An 18,191-nucleotide genomic window follows, 5' to 3' on the forward strand; every position below is an offset into this window, starting at 1 on the left:
GCACCCATTTTTGTGCCAATGGGCATTTTGGTCTAAAAATGAGGTGTGTTCAGGGCGCATTGTTGGCGCATTGCTATTTTGATGTAACTAAAATAAACTAAGCCATTGCCCAACTAAAACCTGGTCTAAAGTCTATAGTTAGTGGCGCAATATTGTTTTTGTTATTTAAAGATCATGTTAGTATGTGCCTATAAACGGGATGACAACATTTTTAAATATGAAAAATGAACAGATTAAAATGTAAAAGATTATTATTGAGTCTATTGGACATAAATGAGGACAAATTACAGAACTTTAGAAGGCGTTCAGAGCTGCTTCACCTGTATCCTGGTAATTGAATGTTTTGCTTTAAACAAATGCAAATATTGCATTTATTTCGAAACTGTATTTTTAAATGCTTATTCTTACTCTAGTTTTTCAGTTTACAAATTCCGCCATCTAGATAGGAAATCGGCAACGAGCACAACTGGCTTTTAACAGGGATGGGAGTTGAGACTCTCATTGGTTTATTGTCTCATTGGTTTATTGTTACTCCCAAAACACGACTATTACTCATTAAAACAATTGGAACAACTCTTTTAGACTGTGCACTAGGCGCACAAACCATTTTTCCTGTCGTTAAATTAGCAAAAGTGGATTCGGATGCCCTTTTAGACTGTGTGCCGTGGGCTTTAGACCACGCGCATAGATAGTTAAAATAAATGTCCACATTTTTGGTCAATGACACAAATTTGCTTATCAGATCTGGAAACAGTACAGTATACAACGGTATACCCTTACCAAGAGAGACAATGAGTGTTTTCAGGCAAAATTGATCTGATTCCTGAATACAGCCTGAGACAGTAGTATCTCACTATTGAGATATGGTGAACAGAGTACAAATCGCTGAGGGCGGGAACTATGGTAAAGCAGAACTTTCAGTTTGTGGTTGTGGGCGGGGCTTTATCAGTGTGACATCACATTGATAAGAAAATCTAAATGGCATGTCCAATGAGAGACTGCTTTGGTTTAATGGGGATTAAAAAAAAGAAGGTGTGGGTGGATTTTTTTCATTGTAGGGTTGTTGTGTTTACAAACTGCCAACACACATTTATGTCCAAATACCTTGTAAACGTGGATTTTGCATTATAGGTGCCCTTTAAAATTAGACTAACCCCAAATATTCCAGTATGAACTTTGGACAATGTATACAGAATTTCTCAAATATTTCACAGAAAGAGAGCGTATTGTAGGTAAAGACTAACAATGAAATATAAAAGAAAAATTAAAAGATAAGGGAAAGGTTAAAGCAGAAAAAACAAAGTAAATCGGAAGTAAAATCCAGGTATGTGAAATCTGACAGTCAATTTACTGTGACTGTTTTGTGTTCCCTAACCAGCTGTAGCTTAACAGTGTCAGAGTGACATTTTACTCACTCCACACAAAACACAAGCTTGACAATGTCTACTGTATGAAGGAGGCACAGAGTTATACAAGAAAAAAGCATGACAGATATCTGAGATATAGCAGTGACTCAAAGAGTTGAAATGTAGTTGGAGGAAGCAAAAGAGAGTGGGTGAGTGACACATACTGTACAGGTAGAGAGAGAGAAAAGGTTGTGCCACGGTCACACTAGATTTTCATTTTGTTGACATCCCTTCATACTTTCATGCAAATCCTGCAGCAAGCAAGTCCTTCTTTAATTGGAAAAGAAAACTTTTATGTGTAACACCAAACATGTACGTTTTATTAACAGTGCATATCACTTTCTACTTGTTGAGCTTCTGTGATAATTAGATTCTGTTATAAAAACTCCACTAAAAATGCATACTTTGGTTAAAAACACAACTGAGTCACAACTTAAACATTTACAAGTACTAATTCTCTCTATTTTTTAAAAGCAGCTATGTGGATGTTAAAAAGATTTAAATTACAGCAGTCAGCAGCATAGGAGCTGAACTCTGTTGAACTCATTTAATAATGAAGTGAAGAGGTTCAGTCTGACACTCTGAGAGGTGCGTGAGAGTTTCCCCTCATCTGTTACAACATCACAGAATGAGTGAGAGTGGATGAGGCCCCATCCAGCTGATGCTCCTTCAGAGCAGAGTGCCTCTCACACTGCTGTTACACCCGAGAGGTGAAATTTTCAAGAAGATCCAGATATCAAGATCTGAGTCCTCAAACAGCTTTAGGATCCATTAACGCACAGTCGCACACACAAATATGTAAACATATATTAATGGAGTAATTGTAGGTTGCTCACGGTCGCTAAGCAACGTTACAACTTGGCATGTTAATTCAGCCATACATTTTTATAATGTATTACTACTTTAAATCTCAATCTTAACACAGGTGTTTAATAGTCTTAAGATCTTTGCACACTGTATCTGATGCGTATTAATTAATCCGTTGCAAAAATATTCGCAAAACAATACAAAATTAAGTCTTTGCAACATTAACACACTGCGAATGGATGAATAACAAAAAGCTATTGTTTAGCTAACTTGAGCAAGGCAGCTTTCTTAGTTCCTCACTGCTGGAGGCTGCTGCCGCTGCGCGCGTGTGTGTGTGTGTGTGTGTGTGTGTGTGTGTGTGTGTGTGTGTGTGTGTGTGTGTGTGTGTGTGAGAGAGAGAGAGAGAGAGAGTTCACTACACTGGAAGATCACAGTTCAAGTATGGGCTATCATACCTGACAATCATGGCACTAATCCGAATATTTTTATGACGGACGAAGATTTGGAGGCAGTGTGTAAACGTGACTGACACAACATAAGGTCATATTGATATTTTAACGTGCGAAAAGATTTCACAAAGATCTTAAAGGTCCTGTCCTTTCCGTGGTTTTGAAGCTTTGATTGTGTTAACAGTTTTATTCTGTAAAGATAAAGACTTGTTAATATTTAAAATTTATTCAACTTTAAACAAACTCTTGCCAGTAAATAACATAAATTTAAATCTACGCTTATTCGCGTATATCTCTGCACAGTACGTTTATTTAACGCAGGATCATGCATTGGAAGGCATTTCTTTTGTGTTGCTTTCACAAACAAACACGTAACAATAATGGCGTCGTCTTACTGCCTAAAGGCTCATTATGCAGCTCATTATGCAAGTGTTTTGTTCTTCAGCTGTCAATCACAGATTATTCAAGAGCTTCTAGTCTCCTTGCATATTGTCTTCCTAACCAAAAAGTGACTTTGAAATTGTAAATCAATATATTGTTTTATGTAAATGAGTAAGCAGAATGATTTTCACATCATTTTAAAGAAAAAACTCTAGACTAATAGATCCTGTTTTGAAAAGTCTAGGGAAAACATGTTTAGTATGGGTTTTGTGGACTTATATCAGTCACTTAAAAAGTTTGCTTTTTCAAAAACCACGCATAAACATTTTTCTCTCAAAAGTACAAACATGTACATACATGTTAATCATATAATATAGTAGCCCAGTTTGTGCTGAATGCAGTGTTATAAGACTTTTGCCATTATTATGTTTTTAAGCAACTGAAAAAAACACAAATGTCAGTGCAGGTCAAAACTTATCCAGGGCCCTAAAAACCCCTTAGAACCCAGAGGGTTAAAAAAATAGGATTAGAAAGAATGTGACCTTTAACCCCCAGGGGTCCAAAAACGCGGGGACGCGTTTTGACGTGTTTTCTCCTTATCATAGCAGAATCAACTTAAAATACTCCATCATTAATAATCAAACACTTACGTGTTTGACATCATTTGAAACTCTGAAGGGTCCTCTTTAATTAGTGTACATTCACAATAACAACAGATCTTTGTGTTTTTGTCAAATAAAGAAAATAAACAGGGTGCTCATTCAGACATTTCTGTCTCCACCGGCTGTCTCTCAAATCACGTTACAAAAATTAGTTGAAACTCCGCGAATACTCGTCACACAAACATAATACACATATCCAAAGAAAGCCTGAAATGTCTTCTTTTAAACAGGCTAATTATTATCAAAAACAAATATTTCCTGTTTATATAATCTGCATTGAAGTAAAGAGAGTACCGTTTTTCCTGGCTGAGCTCATTATCTCTAATGCGGTCACGCCCACACGCTGTTGACATGGTAATGAAGAGACGAGCTGTTCAAACCAGCAAAGCGTAATGTTTGATAAGATTTAAAGACTTTAGCGCATGTTTGGATTATAAACTTTATACACACACGTGAGGAATATCTTCATTTATGTCTGGACATTGAGGAAGAGAAGCGTTTATCTTTAACGTTACCTAAGAAGAAGAACAATGGAAGGCGCAATGGAGGCGGATATATTCCTGAAGAAACTGTAAGTCATTTGTCTTCATTTATATTTGCTATCATGTAATATGTTATGGCTTGTGCAGTTCAGCCTACATAAGCAACCTCAACAGACTGCACGCCTCGGATTGAAAAACGTTCGCATTGTTTACAAACGAGTAACTTACGCGTGATCACGTAATGGCGGATTTCATTGTTTGCTATACAGTGTTAGACACAGTTATTCACTTTCGTATCCTTCATGGCAACTTTGAGTAATGCTGCACTGGGGGGGTCTGCTGTAATATGATATTGTTTACATGCAAAGCATTCCATACATTCAGTTTTACACGCGACACCGTTTTATTATGAGCTCCGGGTTATTTACACGAAGACTCGCCTTTTTTTTTAAATTATAAATTTACCTTGGCCAGTCTACCTAGGTGTGTGAAAGACACCAATCACGTGACCAAATGGTGGCGCAGCGGTAGTGCGTTAGGCCGCCATGTGGTAGACCCGGGTTCGAAACCCGCCTAGGCCAAGTTTTTCTTTATACAGTATATTGAGTTTAGGCGACCACCGTTACAAGTGCTATCATTTACCCATCAGTTATGTATGTAAGGGTATTTCTGTGGACAATTTATGCTAACAGCTGTTCATAACTCTCTTACAGGTCTGCATCCCTCTCATCTGTAAACTATGAAGTGGAAAAACATATTCACACTCTTTGGACATAAAGTTGTATGGTAACATGAGCCACATGAAGTTTACAGCTCTGTTGTTTATCAGTTTCTTATACAAGTTAAGTTTTTGAATAGGGTCCTACTGACCTTCATTTCTATTTTGATTATATTGTTAACTTCTTAATAAACCTCAAACAAACATGTTCATTTGTCCTCACATTCTTTACTGTAGTTCCCTCCTCCCTCATTATGCAGCTCATTATGCAGCTCATTATGCGAGGCTTTGTTTGCTAGCTGTCAATCAATCCTTCTCGCATACGGCCCCTCTAAACAAAAAGTGTCTTACAATTTCTAAATCAATATACTGATTTATGAGAATGAGTAGGCAGGATGATTTTCGCATCATTTTAAAGAAAAAACTCTAGACTACTAGATTCTGTTCAGGAAAGTCTTGTTAAAACATGTTTAGTATGGGTTTTGTGGACTTATATCAGTGACTTAAAATTTTAGCTTTTTAAAAAACCACGCATAAACCTTTTTCTCTCAAAAATACAAACATGTACATACATGTAGCTCATATAATATTTTAGCCCAGTTTGTGCTGAACACAGTGGTATGAGACACTTGCCATTATTATGTTTTAAAGCAACTGAAAAAAGACCAAATGTAAGAGCATGTCAGAACCTCTGACAGTGTCCCAAAATGGTCGGACCCCAGAGGGTTAAAGCTGTAGCTTTACTGTAAATGTTGCTGATTTGCATATTTTATATTTTTTAAAGCAATACTTCCCACAAATATTTATTTTACTTCATGCCAAATATATATTACTTTTTCAGAACAAAAAAAAATTAAATCCCAATGGAATCAAAACAAGACAATTCTTATTTTTGAATGTAATATTGCAGTGTTTTTTATAAACAATTTATCTGTGCGAGACATTATTTTGAGGTTTAAAAAAAATCATGTGCCCTCATTAACTCATTCCCCGTCAGCCATTTTTTAAATTGTTGTGATTTTCCCTAAAGTTGCACAAAATGCCTTTCAGGAAAATTTTCTTCTAAACATATATAAACATACAAATATATCAAATGAAAGAACAGACCCTCTGCTTTCACACAAACAATAAACAAACAAACAAACAAACAAACAAACAAATGGGAAAAACGTTTCATCCTATCTAGATTTTTTTTCACTGCTTATAAACTCTTAAATATGGGAATTTTTCTTTAAAGATAAATACAAATTATTTAACAAAAAAATTTGAAATAATTACATTTTTGTATAGGAATTTTGTTAGAGATCAAATTTAGAATGATTATGAAAACATACATAGAGTTTAAAATTAGTAAATAATTTTTTGCTTCAGTTTTAAATAAATTGGGTAATTGTGCTTTTTATAAAGTGGATAATCACAGTACTACAGATTAACATAACACCTCATCAGGAACACTTTTTTATGCAAATGTTTCTCTTAATTGACTTTTAGTAATAGATTTTTAAGAGAACCTGATTATTATTTAAGCTTATTTCGTGAACATTACATATCCATGGAAAGTGTTCAAACTACAGGGGTGGGCGGTATGAGCAAAAATTCATATCAAGGTATTTTCCATTCTCCAGCCAGTATGATGGTATTACGGTATATGAGAAAAACATTTTTGGAATCACATTGTTGTAAACATTATTGACAAAATATGTATTTTTAACCTTATATAAATAGAATAAGTGAGGGATTGGACATAGACATGATTTTTATCTTTTCCCATTTTTTCCTCAAAAAGTACCATTGTCTGGATGTGCGGATCTTGTTATGCGTATTGTCACTGTCATGTTATTGTGCTATTGAAATACATTGAGTTAAAAGCTAAGAGCTGGGATTTTTCCTTTTTATATTCATAATATTTACATATTACACCAAGATGTGTATGTAGTATTTTTATGTAGTTAAATGTTTTTTGACAAATAAAATCCACTAATATAGAAAGATTAGTATGGTCAGCTGCTGGTATGTCCCTTGCTAACGTGCTTTAGGCTGCACCAACAACTTTAAAGCTTTAAAATGCCCCACTGTGTAGTATTTAAGCTTATAATGTTTATTCATGTTTATAATGCACAACTGGTGTGCTGTGTATTTATCTTGTGCCTGTAAATTATAATAATACCACTGGCTCAGTGTCGTTTTCTTTTTGTTGTGAATATGAACATCTGATGGGAGATTACATTTATTACAGAATCACATTACCGCCATCGTTTAATAGCCTGTATCTCTAATTACACAATAATGAATGAATCTGTATTAAGAAAATTAAAATTACCATTAAAAGGCTGTCCGTGGTTATTATGTGTTGCTAACATTATCCGCTAAAGCAGAGGTTCTCAACCTTTTGCAACTTATGGCCCACCAATGACTGTTTAAAACATTCCAAGGACCACCTTTCTAAACATCCTGAGATTCGCTTTTGGAAGTCAACAGACACTGGAATGAAATGATAACGTGTAGACACGATTATAAAAGCCAAAACTAAAGTGGTCTATACATTTATTCGGCAGCTGTATTAAATATAATTTCTACTTGTGCACCTGCAGTGAATTAAAAATGCGGCTATATTTGATGCATAAGCTAAACAACTGAAAGTGTCTTGCAAGTGATGCCGAATGCACATCAAAAAGTGGCGCTACAGTAGGGAATACCCTAAGTGCGTTTAAAATTGACCTGGGGTGAGGATTTTGCTTCCTTTCAGGGAAGGGTAATTACTTTTAAACCAATTTATTGCCCACCCCTAGTTCAAACATGGCGGCATGTCGATATCACTGAATTTCATTGGTTCTTCTGTGCCTCAAAACAAAACACACATTTGAAAAAAAATCTGACAACTGGTAACAATATTCTAAGACAATTTTCATATATAGAGTAAGTAAATTATTCCTTTAAGTCAGATTATTTAAATTTATTACACGGCACTCTAAAATGCTTGATTCTGATTGGCCAGTTTCGACAGGTAAGTTATTCCGAGATAACAACTAATAACACACAGCTGCAAATAATTTTGACAGGTACAGTTCAATATTACACAAAAATAAAATATAAATATGTATTTTAATAACATATGACATTATATTTACAAATGATTAAACCAAATAGTGTGTTCGCTATTTCTAGCAAAAGGAAAATAAAATAAGCATTATATAAATATTGCTCATGTCATGGTACAACATTTTACCCAACCAACTCTGTACACACAAAGCCAGACACGCACAAACATTTCCCTCAGAATAAAGTAGACATCCTGTAACAGAAGCAGGCTGAAGCTGTCTATGAATGAAAAAACCTTATTAAAGTAAAACTGTATAGGTCACCACATGACCTGCACACTAATCACAGGAAATGAGCTTTTAGTTCAAACACACACACACACACACACACACACACACCACAGGGTTTTTTTTCAAATTATTGCTGCTCCTACTGCGACAAAATGCAATTGACCAGATGTCAATCAATACTGATTGAACACTGTGATACTGCAAATCAATCTCATCAGCTCATAATCAGTCATAAAAGTGAAGGAAAAGATAAATCCTTGTAAATACTGATGCAATGCATGCCTCCCCGGCCATTTTAATTATACATGATACTTAAACAGCTCTCACCTGCGCGTCTGAGATGGACACACGTTTGGACTCAATTGTTGGCTGTCGGGCCATTCGTGCCCCGCCCCCAGATGACAGGTACGTCCCTCTTTCCTGTAATGACATCTTCCTGCCTGACAGGTGTGGCCGATGGGGAGGAGCTTTCTTAAGACCTATGCAATTCTTTACCCCATTGGAGGAGGGATCAGACCTTAAGGAGACAGCGGACATCTTAGTGGTTATCTCAGGGGTCTGGGAGGAATCTGGGTCACGGTCCAACCCCACGCAACCAGGATCGCTGCTCATCGCCATGACGACGCAGTAAGAGGGGCTTGGAGGCAGGGAAGAGGGGGTGTGGTTGTTTTTGCATTAAATGTTCCACCTCCAACTTCGATTTGCAGTTACAGGAAACTGTGCGTATGGAGACTAAAATAAAAGAGAGAAAAGAATACGTTAATCATCAGTAAGACAAATACTTGACACTGACAAATATTTCATATTTTGAGGTTGTTTAAGGTTATAGGGCTGTGACGGTTGTCATAACCACCGCACCACTGAGGTGGTGCAGCGCCACCGTGGCGGACTGGTGGTGAAGTGCGACCTGTGGTGGTGTGCACATCACAAACTATGAAAAATAGTACAATCTTGCCCGTTGATATGTCTTCAAGTTCGTGTGAACACAAACGACCAGGAGACTCGGTTAGTGCGCTATTTGCAAGAGGAGGCAACAGATATCAGTGATGACCCACTGGGTTGTTGTGAAAAAGTATCAATCTGCGCTACCAATATACCATCAGAATGCATTTTCTGCACAGCTGGAAACATTATAACCCCAATAAGGTTCCTCACTTGAAAGATGTGTTGTTTCACGGCTGGAAGTGCTACAATAAACACGCATATAGGCGCCAATCCCATGGGTGCTCTGGGGTTTGGCTCGAGCACTCACCAAATTGGCCAGCACATATGCTCAATTGCTTCACATTTGATTCAAATTTTGCGTCTAAACCCACTCAGAAAACATGACAGCGCCATTTGCCTCCTTCTTTTCAAAGCACTTGGGCTCTCCAGAGCATCTGCTGTTGCTAAGTAACCTAAGCATTGCTTGACAATGTGACGAGCACCCACCAGCGAAAAGTCCTATGAACATGCATGTTTGTTAAGAAACATATATAACCCTATATGCATCAATGCGGCGTACACATACGCTTAAGGGTCGTTCGCATTATAATGATAAATATAACGTTAACTATAACAATAACTATATTAGCTTCCACATTATAACTATAACTTTATGCTAATTCACTTGCGCAAATACTTGCCTTTAATGACATTAACTTTTATTGGACATTTCTTGTAATAAAATTAAAAACTTTTGCAATTGTTTACATGTCACTGAATATGTAAATATTCTGTTCTTGTTGGATTTACACAGCGGGTAAGCAGCAGGGGCCGGTTGCACCAGCTGTGCGCAAGTTACAACGTAGCTTAGTTACGACGTAAATGGGCACTAAGTTACAACCTACGCACCACTAAATGTTTTTGCGTTGCACCATAAAACTTAGTTTAAATGTAACAATACGTTTGAACTAAATATTTACGGAAGCCTCTGTCCATGAATAACGATTGGAATAAGATGTCAGCCAGATTATATTACATCGATGAGCTCGTAATTAATTATGAAGAGGCGGAAGTTCGTCAACGAGTTTTCAAGAAGTGTTTAATTTTTTGTGTATCCATCAATTAAAATAAGATTTAAAAAATGTTCCTGTTTATTTTCTCCTCCATGTGTGGGATAGATATTTTCAATTAAAAGTGTAATGTTTTGAGTTCGATATCGTTTGTCTTTTTTTAACTTTCAGTTTAGGCGAGTCAAGAATGAGTTTGAAATTACTTACTGTTCAGACTATTTCCTGTTTACCCATTATAATGCAGGGTTTACACCAAACGCGTTTTGGGCGTCAAAATCGCGTCTACCGCGCCTAGTTTGCAGCTTGAACACTTTGAATGCTTTCGCGCGTGTAGAGCGGAGTAGACGCGTGGAAAAAGCAAGGATTTGACGCGCGTCCGAGGCAAACTCCTCTTCTTGTGGGAGGGGCAACTGCTGTGCGAGTGTCTGTTTGCAAGATGACTGATGTTGATTGTGCATGATGTTGAGTTACCAGTTTGTATTGGGTAACCTTACTATAGGGAGAAAATAAACGGCGCGGGTCGATAAACGTAACCTAACTCAAAAGTAAAGTGTGTATTACAACTTACCAGGTTGCCCAAAGTCCTTACTGACACTCTTCAAAGCGAGGTCCTTTTTATTCCTGTATCCTATAGAAATAAGAACTTGTGTCATATAGCTCCGAGTGACTGCTTGAATGAGTGACTCTGGGCGGGGCTGCCACCACAGCAGCAGGCAGGCTCCTGATTGGTTAACGCGGCGCGAAATTCTGCCAAAGTTCAAATTTTTCAACTCGGGCGTCAGCCGCAAATTCGCGTGAACTGCAAAATGCACAAAAGCACCATTCGCGCGTACCGCGCACAACGCTCAATTCACGCCTTTCGCACGAGCTTCACGCGCGAATGAGGCGGAAACGCGTCTTCCGCTCCGCGCCGAACGCCTATTCCGCGGCGCGGGACCTCCTGACGCGCGTCAACGCGTCTCCACATTGACTTAACATTGAAATCACTCGCGCTTCACGCCTCTAGCGCGGTTGGTGTAAATGCACCATTAGGCTTGTGATTGGGTTAAGAAAAATAGACGTCATTCTATGCGACAACGCATTACTTTACAGAGAGGTAACCCCCTACTAGCTACGTTCTGCCTTAAGAACAAATGGTGCAACCGAATAAAGTAAAGAGTTAGTTATAAACTAGCTAGTAGCTACTAAGCCTCTAGTTTGGACTTTATGTCCCAGATTCAGTAAGAACTTACGAACGACTGGTGCAACCCTACTCAGATGTCCTCAGCACTCTGCATGTCACCTAAGTCTAAACAGTGAATCAAGGTTATGTAATCTAAATTAATATCTTATCTTTTGGCATAGTCAATGTTGTAGGAAAAAGGCTATACGTAGTGAATTTCACAGCAACTGCATCAGCGCTGGATACCTGAGGTAATTTTATGTTATAGACCTCCACATTGAGCTATTCCACTGTCATTTCAAGTGCGCGCGTAATTGAAGTTCAAATAGATTTGATTAATGGTTTATCGTTCATCATCATGTGGGGGAAAAAATCGCCCAGAAAGTGATTCCAACAATATCGTTCGTTGTACCTTTATCGTTATATTAATGGTGTGAACGCCGCTTCTGTCTTTAATATAAAACGATTTTCAAAACTATATTTTTTATAGTTATCGTTTTAATGTGAACGGGCATTTATGCATGCGTGCGCACCCACACACACACTTTCTATAACCACCGCAGTCAATTGGTGCATTACCGTCGCAGTTGTAAAATACTGCCACCATCACAGCCCTACTAGATCTTATATTCATAATTTTTACTATTTGTCACTTTTTAAATAAATAAAGCTAACATGTGTTATTGTGTAACACAAGCAACATTAAACTGAAAACTTCCTGAACCCTCCGTATCTGTCATTAGCTTTGTTTACATTAAAGATTTGTGCAAATCTTTAGTGTTATTTTGTAAATGTCGACAAAGAACTATTGCGAAATGAAAATGTTTATGTTGAAATGTACCTATGGCGATTGAGCCTCGGTTGGATAGTCCTGCAGTAAAATCACTATTGGTGGAGCCAACGTTCCTGGGCCAGGCTAGTTGTTAAGATTCTTTACATACTGTAGATTTTTAAGATTCTTAAGTCAAGGCGCCAATGTACTGTAGAAGTGAATTACAAACAAACAGATCATTGTATACATTCACTCAATCAAATTTCATTGCTCTCATCATTGGTTTTCTCAAACAAGCACCAATATGAAAAGCTCTGTGTGACTATTATCAGTGCATTCTGGGCTCTAATGACGGCCAGTTTTGTCTTGATTACGCTCTTCATGGCATTTTTCTGTGTGGACAGTGTGAATATTACTGGCTGTGCAGTGCCTATGAAGTCATCCATACATGACCAGCTAATTGAAAAAAAGTGTGTTTCCAAGGGAGCCCAATTTCCTCAGATGGGAGATAATTAGGAGCTACCACTGTGAACAAGAACTGCTTTGTACTCCCAGACTCTGCGTATCCTATTTTTCTTTCGAACCTCTCTATCTGTCTGGAGGTTTGTTTGTGGAAGATTGAAACAGTGTGAGAGTATTCTCCTCTATCCACAAATGCTGTGTGCGAAGCGGCTGCCACAGGCCTATTGATTAACACACTACAGACTCAAGAGTTTATCTCAATGCAGTAATGCTGTAAAAAATAATATAAGGACATTGGGATCATTACAGGAGAGTATTATGGAGGTTAAAGGCGGAGTGCACAATGTTTGAAAAGGGAGTCAGGCCGATTACCAAAACACACTTGTAGCCAATCAGCAGTAAGGGGCGTGTCTACTAACCGTCATCCTTGCCTGGGTTGCGTATGTGTGGGGTGGGTCTATCAAAAGAAGGTCCAGATTCTATTGGGGTAGGGGCGTGTTTGTTTAGGTGATTTCAAATATCAACATTGGCTTTCGAACATTGTACACTCCGCCTTTAAGGTACTATAGGCCTAAACCATAGACTGTAAAAAATATGGAATTAGTGTCTGTGACATCACCCATAGGTTTGTGAAGAGCTTTTTTGAAGCATAAAGTAGGCAGTGCCTGCCGTCGCCATCTTGGCCACACGTCACCGCGCATCACTTGCGGATAACTGAAAATGGTTAAAGAGGTGGGACATGGGTGAAGCTGAGGTGGTTGGTTGCTGAAACCACGGCCGCCTAGCTCGACTCTAGTGACATCAGTGGAAGTTCACCTGACACTCAAGTGGCCACGCCCATAGTTATCCAGAACTTTAAGGCTTAAAATAATTTAAATGAACGAGTAACAAAAGAGTTCACCCCCTCACAGATGTCATGAAGGGCAAAATTAGACCAAAAACACTTTTTGTACCAGGCTGTAAACATATAATTTTCTGCTCTGAAGTTGGGCATTTAAACATCAGGGTCTATGGGAGCCCTTTTGGAGCCAGCCTTTAGCTGAGGCTGAATGAACACTTCAGGATCTTTCCAGAAGTAATGGGTCATCCGAGTACTTTTCGCCTACTATTTTTTAATACTATGAATTCGGACATTCTGCTTGCCTCGCCTACTGCTTTTCGCCTACAAAATGAGCAGGCTGTACTAAATGAGCAGGTATCCCTGACATCCCACTTGCTCTCACGTCTCTCCCGAATGTCTCTCTCTGTCTCTCTTATAATCAGACATCATTTGCTTCATAGAGAGAGAAAAGCAGAAATGGACACCTGGTTTAGTCTTTATCACACTGATTAAAAAGTGTAAATATAAAACACAATTTTAAACTGAAAAGATGAAGAGACACTCTTCATATTTAAATCCGCACTGATGGTCTCCAAAATATGTAGTGTTTTGGATGCGCTGGTCCCTAGCATGGAATGCTGGTGAGCTGGTTTCCCAACCAAACTTTTTAGCTACCTTAAATAGAAAGACTTCCCTGATCAACCAGCCTTATCAGAAAGTCCATGTCAAGAGAATCTCATGGTGAATTACTGCAATAAATCCAGCTTAACAACAGAAATGTCACCACAAATCAATTCTTTCCATCCTACAGCGGGCAGGACTGACAGAAACAAGAGGACAACAACAAAAATATACTGTAGCACAAATGACACAGGAGACACACAGGAGGGATATGCACAAAGGCAAGGTTATCGAAAAAACACAAGGCAAACAGGGGAGGCCTTTTAAAACTGACAGCGAGTTCACACAGATCCCGTCTGAGCACTGGGTCAAACCCGCGTGACAGCATTGTGCACTTAGTCTTGGTTTACTTGGACACACTTATCTCAAAGCTACCAGTGGATTTGGTCCAGAGCTATTTCAGGGCTACATCAACGGTTGCATGGACTTAGAAATGCCAACAGCTGGCACATGTAGCTATACAACATCGAACGCAGGTATTATTTAGCAAATATCTGGCAGGGATGATTTGTCAGAGAAGTACAGAAATAAAACAAAACTAGTACAGAATATCAGTTAAAATAGTGTAAACTACTATAGCTGATAAACAGTAACTTTTTTAAGAAACCACTAGTTAAAGGGCAACTATGGTCCGATTCATTATTTTACATTTCATTTGGTGTCTAAGGGTGTATTAGTACATGTTAACAATATGCAAAAGGTACAAACCCCAAAGTACACGATGAAGCAAGTTATGTCTCCAACATAAATCTTTTTTCTTGGACTACAACAAACACACGGATTGTAGGCAAACAGTTTACTTCCTGGGATTGGTGATGTAGACAAGACCGACATTATCATAATTCTTCCCGCTTCGGACTCACAGCCTGTAAGTTAACTCCTGTTAGCACTGCATTGTGACCGAATCTTTCAAACATGGTAAGGAGCGTCGCCTTATCGGCTGACATCAGAGGTATTCAGGCCACAATGTACAGATTAGCTGGCCAATCAGGGATATAGCACTCTTCAAATCTATGAGTTTTGTACAAAATTAGTACGTTTCAGGAAGAAAGCTAAAAAAAACATGCACGGTGTGTGGAAAATAATGTTTTTTTAACAATAAACCACGCAAGCACATTGTATTCTAACAAATACACAAAATAATGTTTTTTAGCAATGAAATGGGTGCACTTTAAGGTAAGGTTGTATATCCGGGTCTTTTACACCTGCAGTCGTAGAGAATTGAAGACTAAAGGTCCGAATTATGCGCATTACAAGTTCAGGTGCTAGAAGGAGTCCATGCCGCGCGCATTCAGGTCCGAGCATTAATTCCAGGTGCGTGCAAGAAGCAATCTGCACGTGTTACAAGCTCTCGCGCGCAAAATGAAGCCCACAAACCCTCTCATGCGAGGAAAAGCATGCAATGAACTTTATTTGTGAAACTATGATAATAATAACCATCGCCAACTATCGTCATGAAAGTCCGCTATTGGCGAAATGTCTGACGATCGTCGATACAAGATACTATCGGCACAACCCTATATTCAAGGGTCCTTTAATAGAGGAAAGGACAGCTAACTTTCTAGCCACATCCTGCCAGCTCCTGTTAAAGACAATGAAACTCACACCGTGCCTCCCTCTGTGGTTGTGAGCGCTTTTACAGACACTAATGGTTTAACAGGAGGAATGACTCCTGTTAAAACGTCAATCTACAATTTATGCTTAGCAGCTGAGCCTCTCAAATTTACACAGAACAGGGTCTTTTTGCTTCTTATGACTTTGAAAAAACTAAGAATCTTAAAGGGATAGTTCACCAAAAAAGGAAAAATCTATCATCTTTTACTCACTCTCATGTTGTTACAAACCTGTATAAATGTCTTTGTTCTGGCGAACACAAAGAAAGATATTTTAAGGAATGTTTGTAACAAAACTGATCAGGGACCCCAATGACTTCCATAGTATTCTTTTTTCCTACTATTTAAGTCAATGGGGCCTCTGATAGGCTTGAACATTTTTCAAAATATCTTCCTTCGTGTTCGCCAGAACATAGAAATTCATACAGGTTCGTAACAACAGGAGAGTGAGTAAATGATGACAGAATTTTCATTTTTGGGGGAACTATCCCTTTAAGAATTATGTGTGATATATTACGATAAAACGACTCCTATCTGCCAGCATAGTATCTTCACATGTGATCAGTGTTGTATGTCATTCTAGATTGCTCACTCAGTGTTCTGTAACATGTGCTGAATCAGTAGCGCCCACATTGAACTCCACACATCTGATGCGAATCTGAATGTGCCGCAGATTCACGCAGAATAATTTGGCTACATCATTCACAAACTTTTACACATACACTTCCACTTCTGTTTGTTATTGTTTCTCATAACTGTATCTTGAAAGAGTCTGATATTAATGTTTAAATAAGAATCCTGTTGAAAGACATGAACTGCTGGCCTGGACTCGGCCCCATGAAATATAATAAATGTGAACATTAAAGGAGAACACCACAGTTTTTCGATGTTTTGCTGTGTTCTTGCCTCAACTTGGAGGAATTGATACATACCTATCTTTTTTCAATGCGTGCAATTTTAATCTTTGTACAGCTCGTCTTCAATGTGTTAGCATTTAGCCTAGCCCCATTCATTCCTATGGCTCCAAACAAAAGTTTTATTTTGTGCCACCATACTTACTCGTGTAACTACTTATGTAACAGTCTTTAAATAGGAAAAACATGGAAATGCCGCTTTTGCATCTGAGCTCTTCAGTTGGTCCCTATAGTAGTGTTACCATATGCATAAATATGCAGAAAACATGGGACAAATGCATTTCATAGCACTATAGTATATGCACACATCAAGTGCATCCATAGCCCTCTACATGGTCTTATTCTGTCACTTACAACAAGAGAGGCTCACTACAACTAAACTCACCCAGACAGATCTGCCAGTCTGGCTTAAGAAAAACATAACTCACAGTGTGATGTTTCATGCACACGTGTGAGGTTGCCTTCACAGATGCTTCAATTGTACTCCCAAATGCTGGATATGCATTTCAATTCAAGACATCTGTATGCACTGCGCAGACGTTTGGATACACACATTCGTTCCTCCTGCACCTGCATCCTTGGACTGTGCTTGTACCGCTGTTAAAACGAATCCCTCCGGATGGAGAGAGAGGCGCAGGGCGGAATAAAAGATACATGGAGAGGGAAAACAGGAGGAGGAGAGGTGATCGACTTCAATGCTCCATGCCCACGTTCTGCCTCCTCTCACTTCAAATCAACAGCGTGGCTTTGATGCAAACTGTGAGGAAGCAGAACCCAAACGGTTCCAGGGCTGTAGCAGTCAGTGGGTGGTGATCCAGAGCGGGAACTGGAACATGCGTTTATGTGCTATTAGACAAGATAAACAGCGAGCTAGTGCTTGACTAAACACGGGGAGAAATGAAACGTGATTTGAAACGGAAAATGGTCATCACCTTTAAATTGTAAAATTGCTCTACAGTCCAAAAGTAGAGGTTATACAATGGCAGGTCATGGGTTTGTTTTCATAGGTTTGCAGACAGAAAATGCATAATTGTTGCTGTTGAAAGTTTTAAACATTTTAAAAATTTTCGTGATTTTCTTCTCTTTATTTATATCATCTCCCACTCGCTGTAGAAGAGCGATGAAAGATTGTGCCCATACATCTCAACATTTCATTTATGAAGATGTCAATGTTTAAAATGCTCGCAAAGAAATACACTTCACTGATGCAGAATAAACGCAAAGCGCGTGACCATACAGTGCTTTTAGTGGTCTAAAAGGAAGTGCGGAATGACTTTGCATTGATCCCCTTTAAAAGTCACGTTCTTTCTAATCCCATTTTTAAAACCCTAGTTAGTGTGTAATGTTGTTATAATAGCATAAATAATACCTGTAAAATGATAAAGCTTAAAGTTCACTACCAGGCGATATATTTCTTTAACAGAATTCACCTTTCAAAGCCTACAGCGAACAGCTGGTTTGGACTACAGCCCTCTACTTCCTGCTTTAATGATGTCAGTAGAACAGTTTTTTGACTAAACTCCGCCCACAGGAATACGT

At 38.5% G+C, this 18,191-nt stretch overlaps 1 protein-coding gene across 2 annotated transcripts in view; it reads right to left on the reverse strand.

Moving 5' to 3' along the window:
- The window catches only part of camkk1a (calcium/calmodulin-dependent protein kinase kinase 1, alpha a), a 95,219-nt gene that overhangs the window by 40,495 nt on the left and 36,533 nt on the right, over positions 1 to 18,191 (reverse strand). For both annotated transcript variants that reach the window (XM_055199427.2, XM_055199428.2), the window contains exon 2: positions 8,562 to 8,966. In XM_055199427.2, the coding sequence (XP_055055402.2) occupies positions 8,562 to 8,852 (291 nt within the window). In that variant the 5' untranslated portion in view covers positions 8,853 to 8,966. The remainder of the gene's footprint in view (positions 1 to 8,561; positions 8,967 to 18,191) is intronic.

This window comes from Misgurnus anguillicaudatus, chromosome 22 (genome assembly GCF_027580225.2).
Source record: "Misgurnus anguillicaudatus chromosome 22, ASM2758022v2, whole genome shotgun sequence".
NCBI classification, from domain to species: Eukaryota; Metazoa; Chordata; class Actinopteri; order Cypriniformes; family Cobitidae; genus Misgurnus; species Misgurnus anguillicaudatus.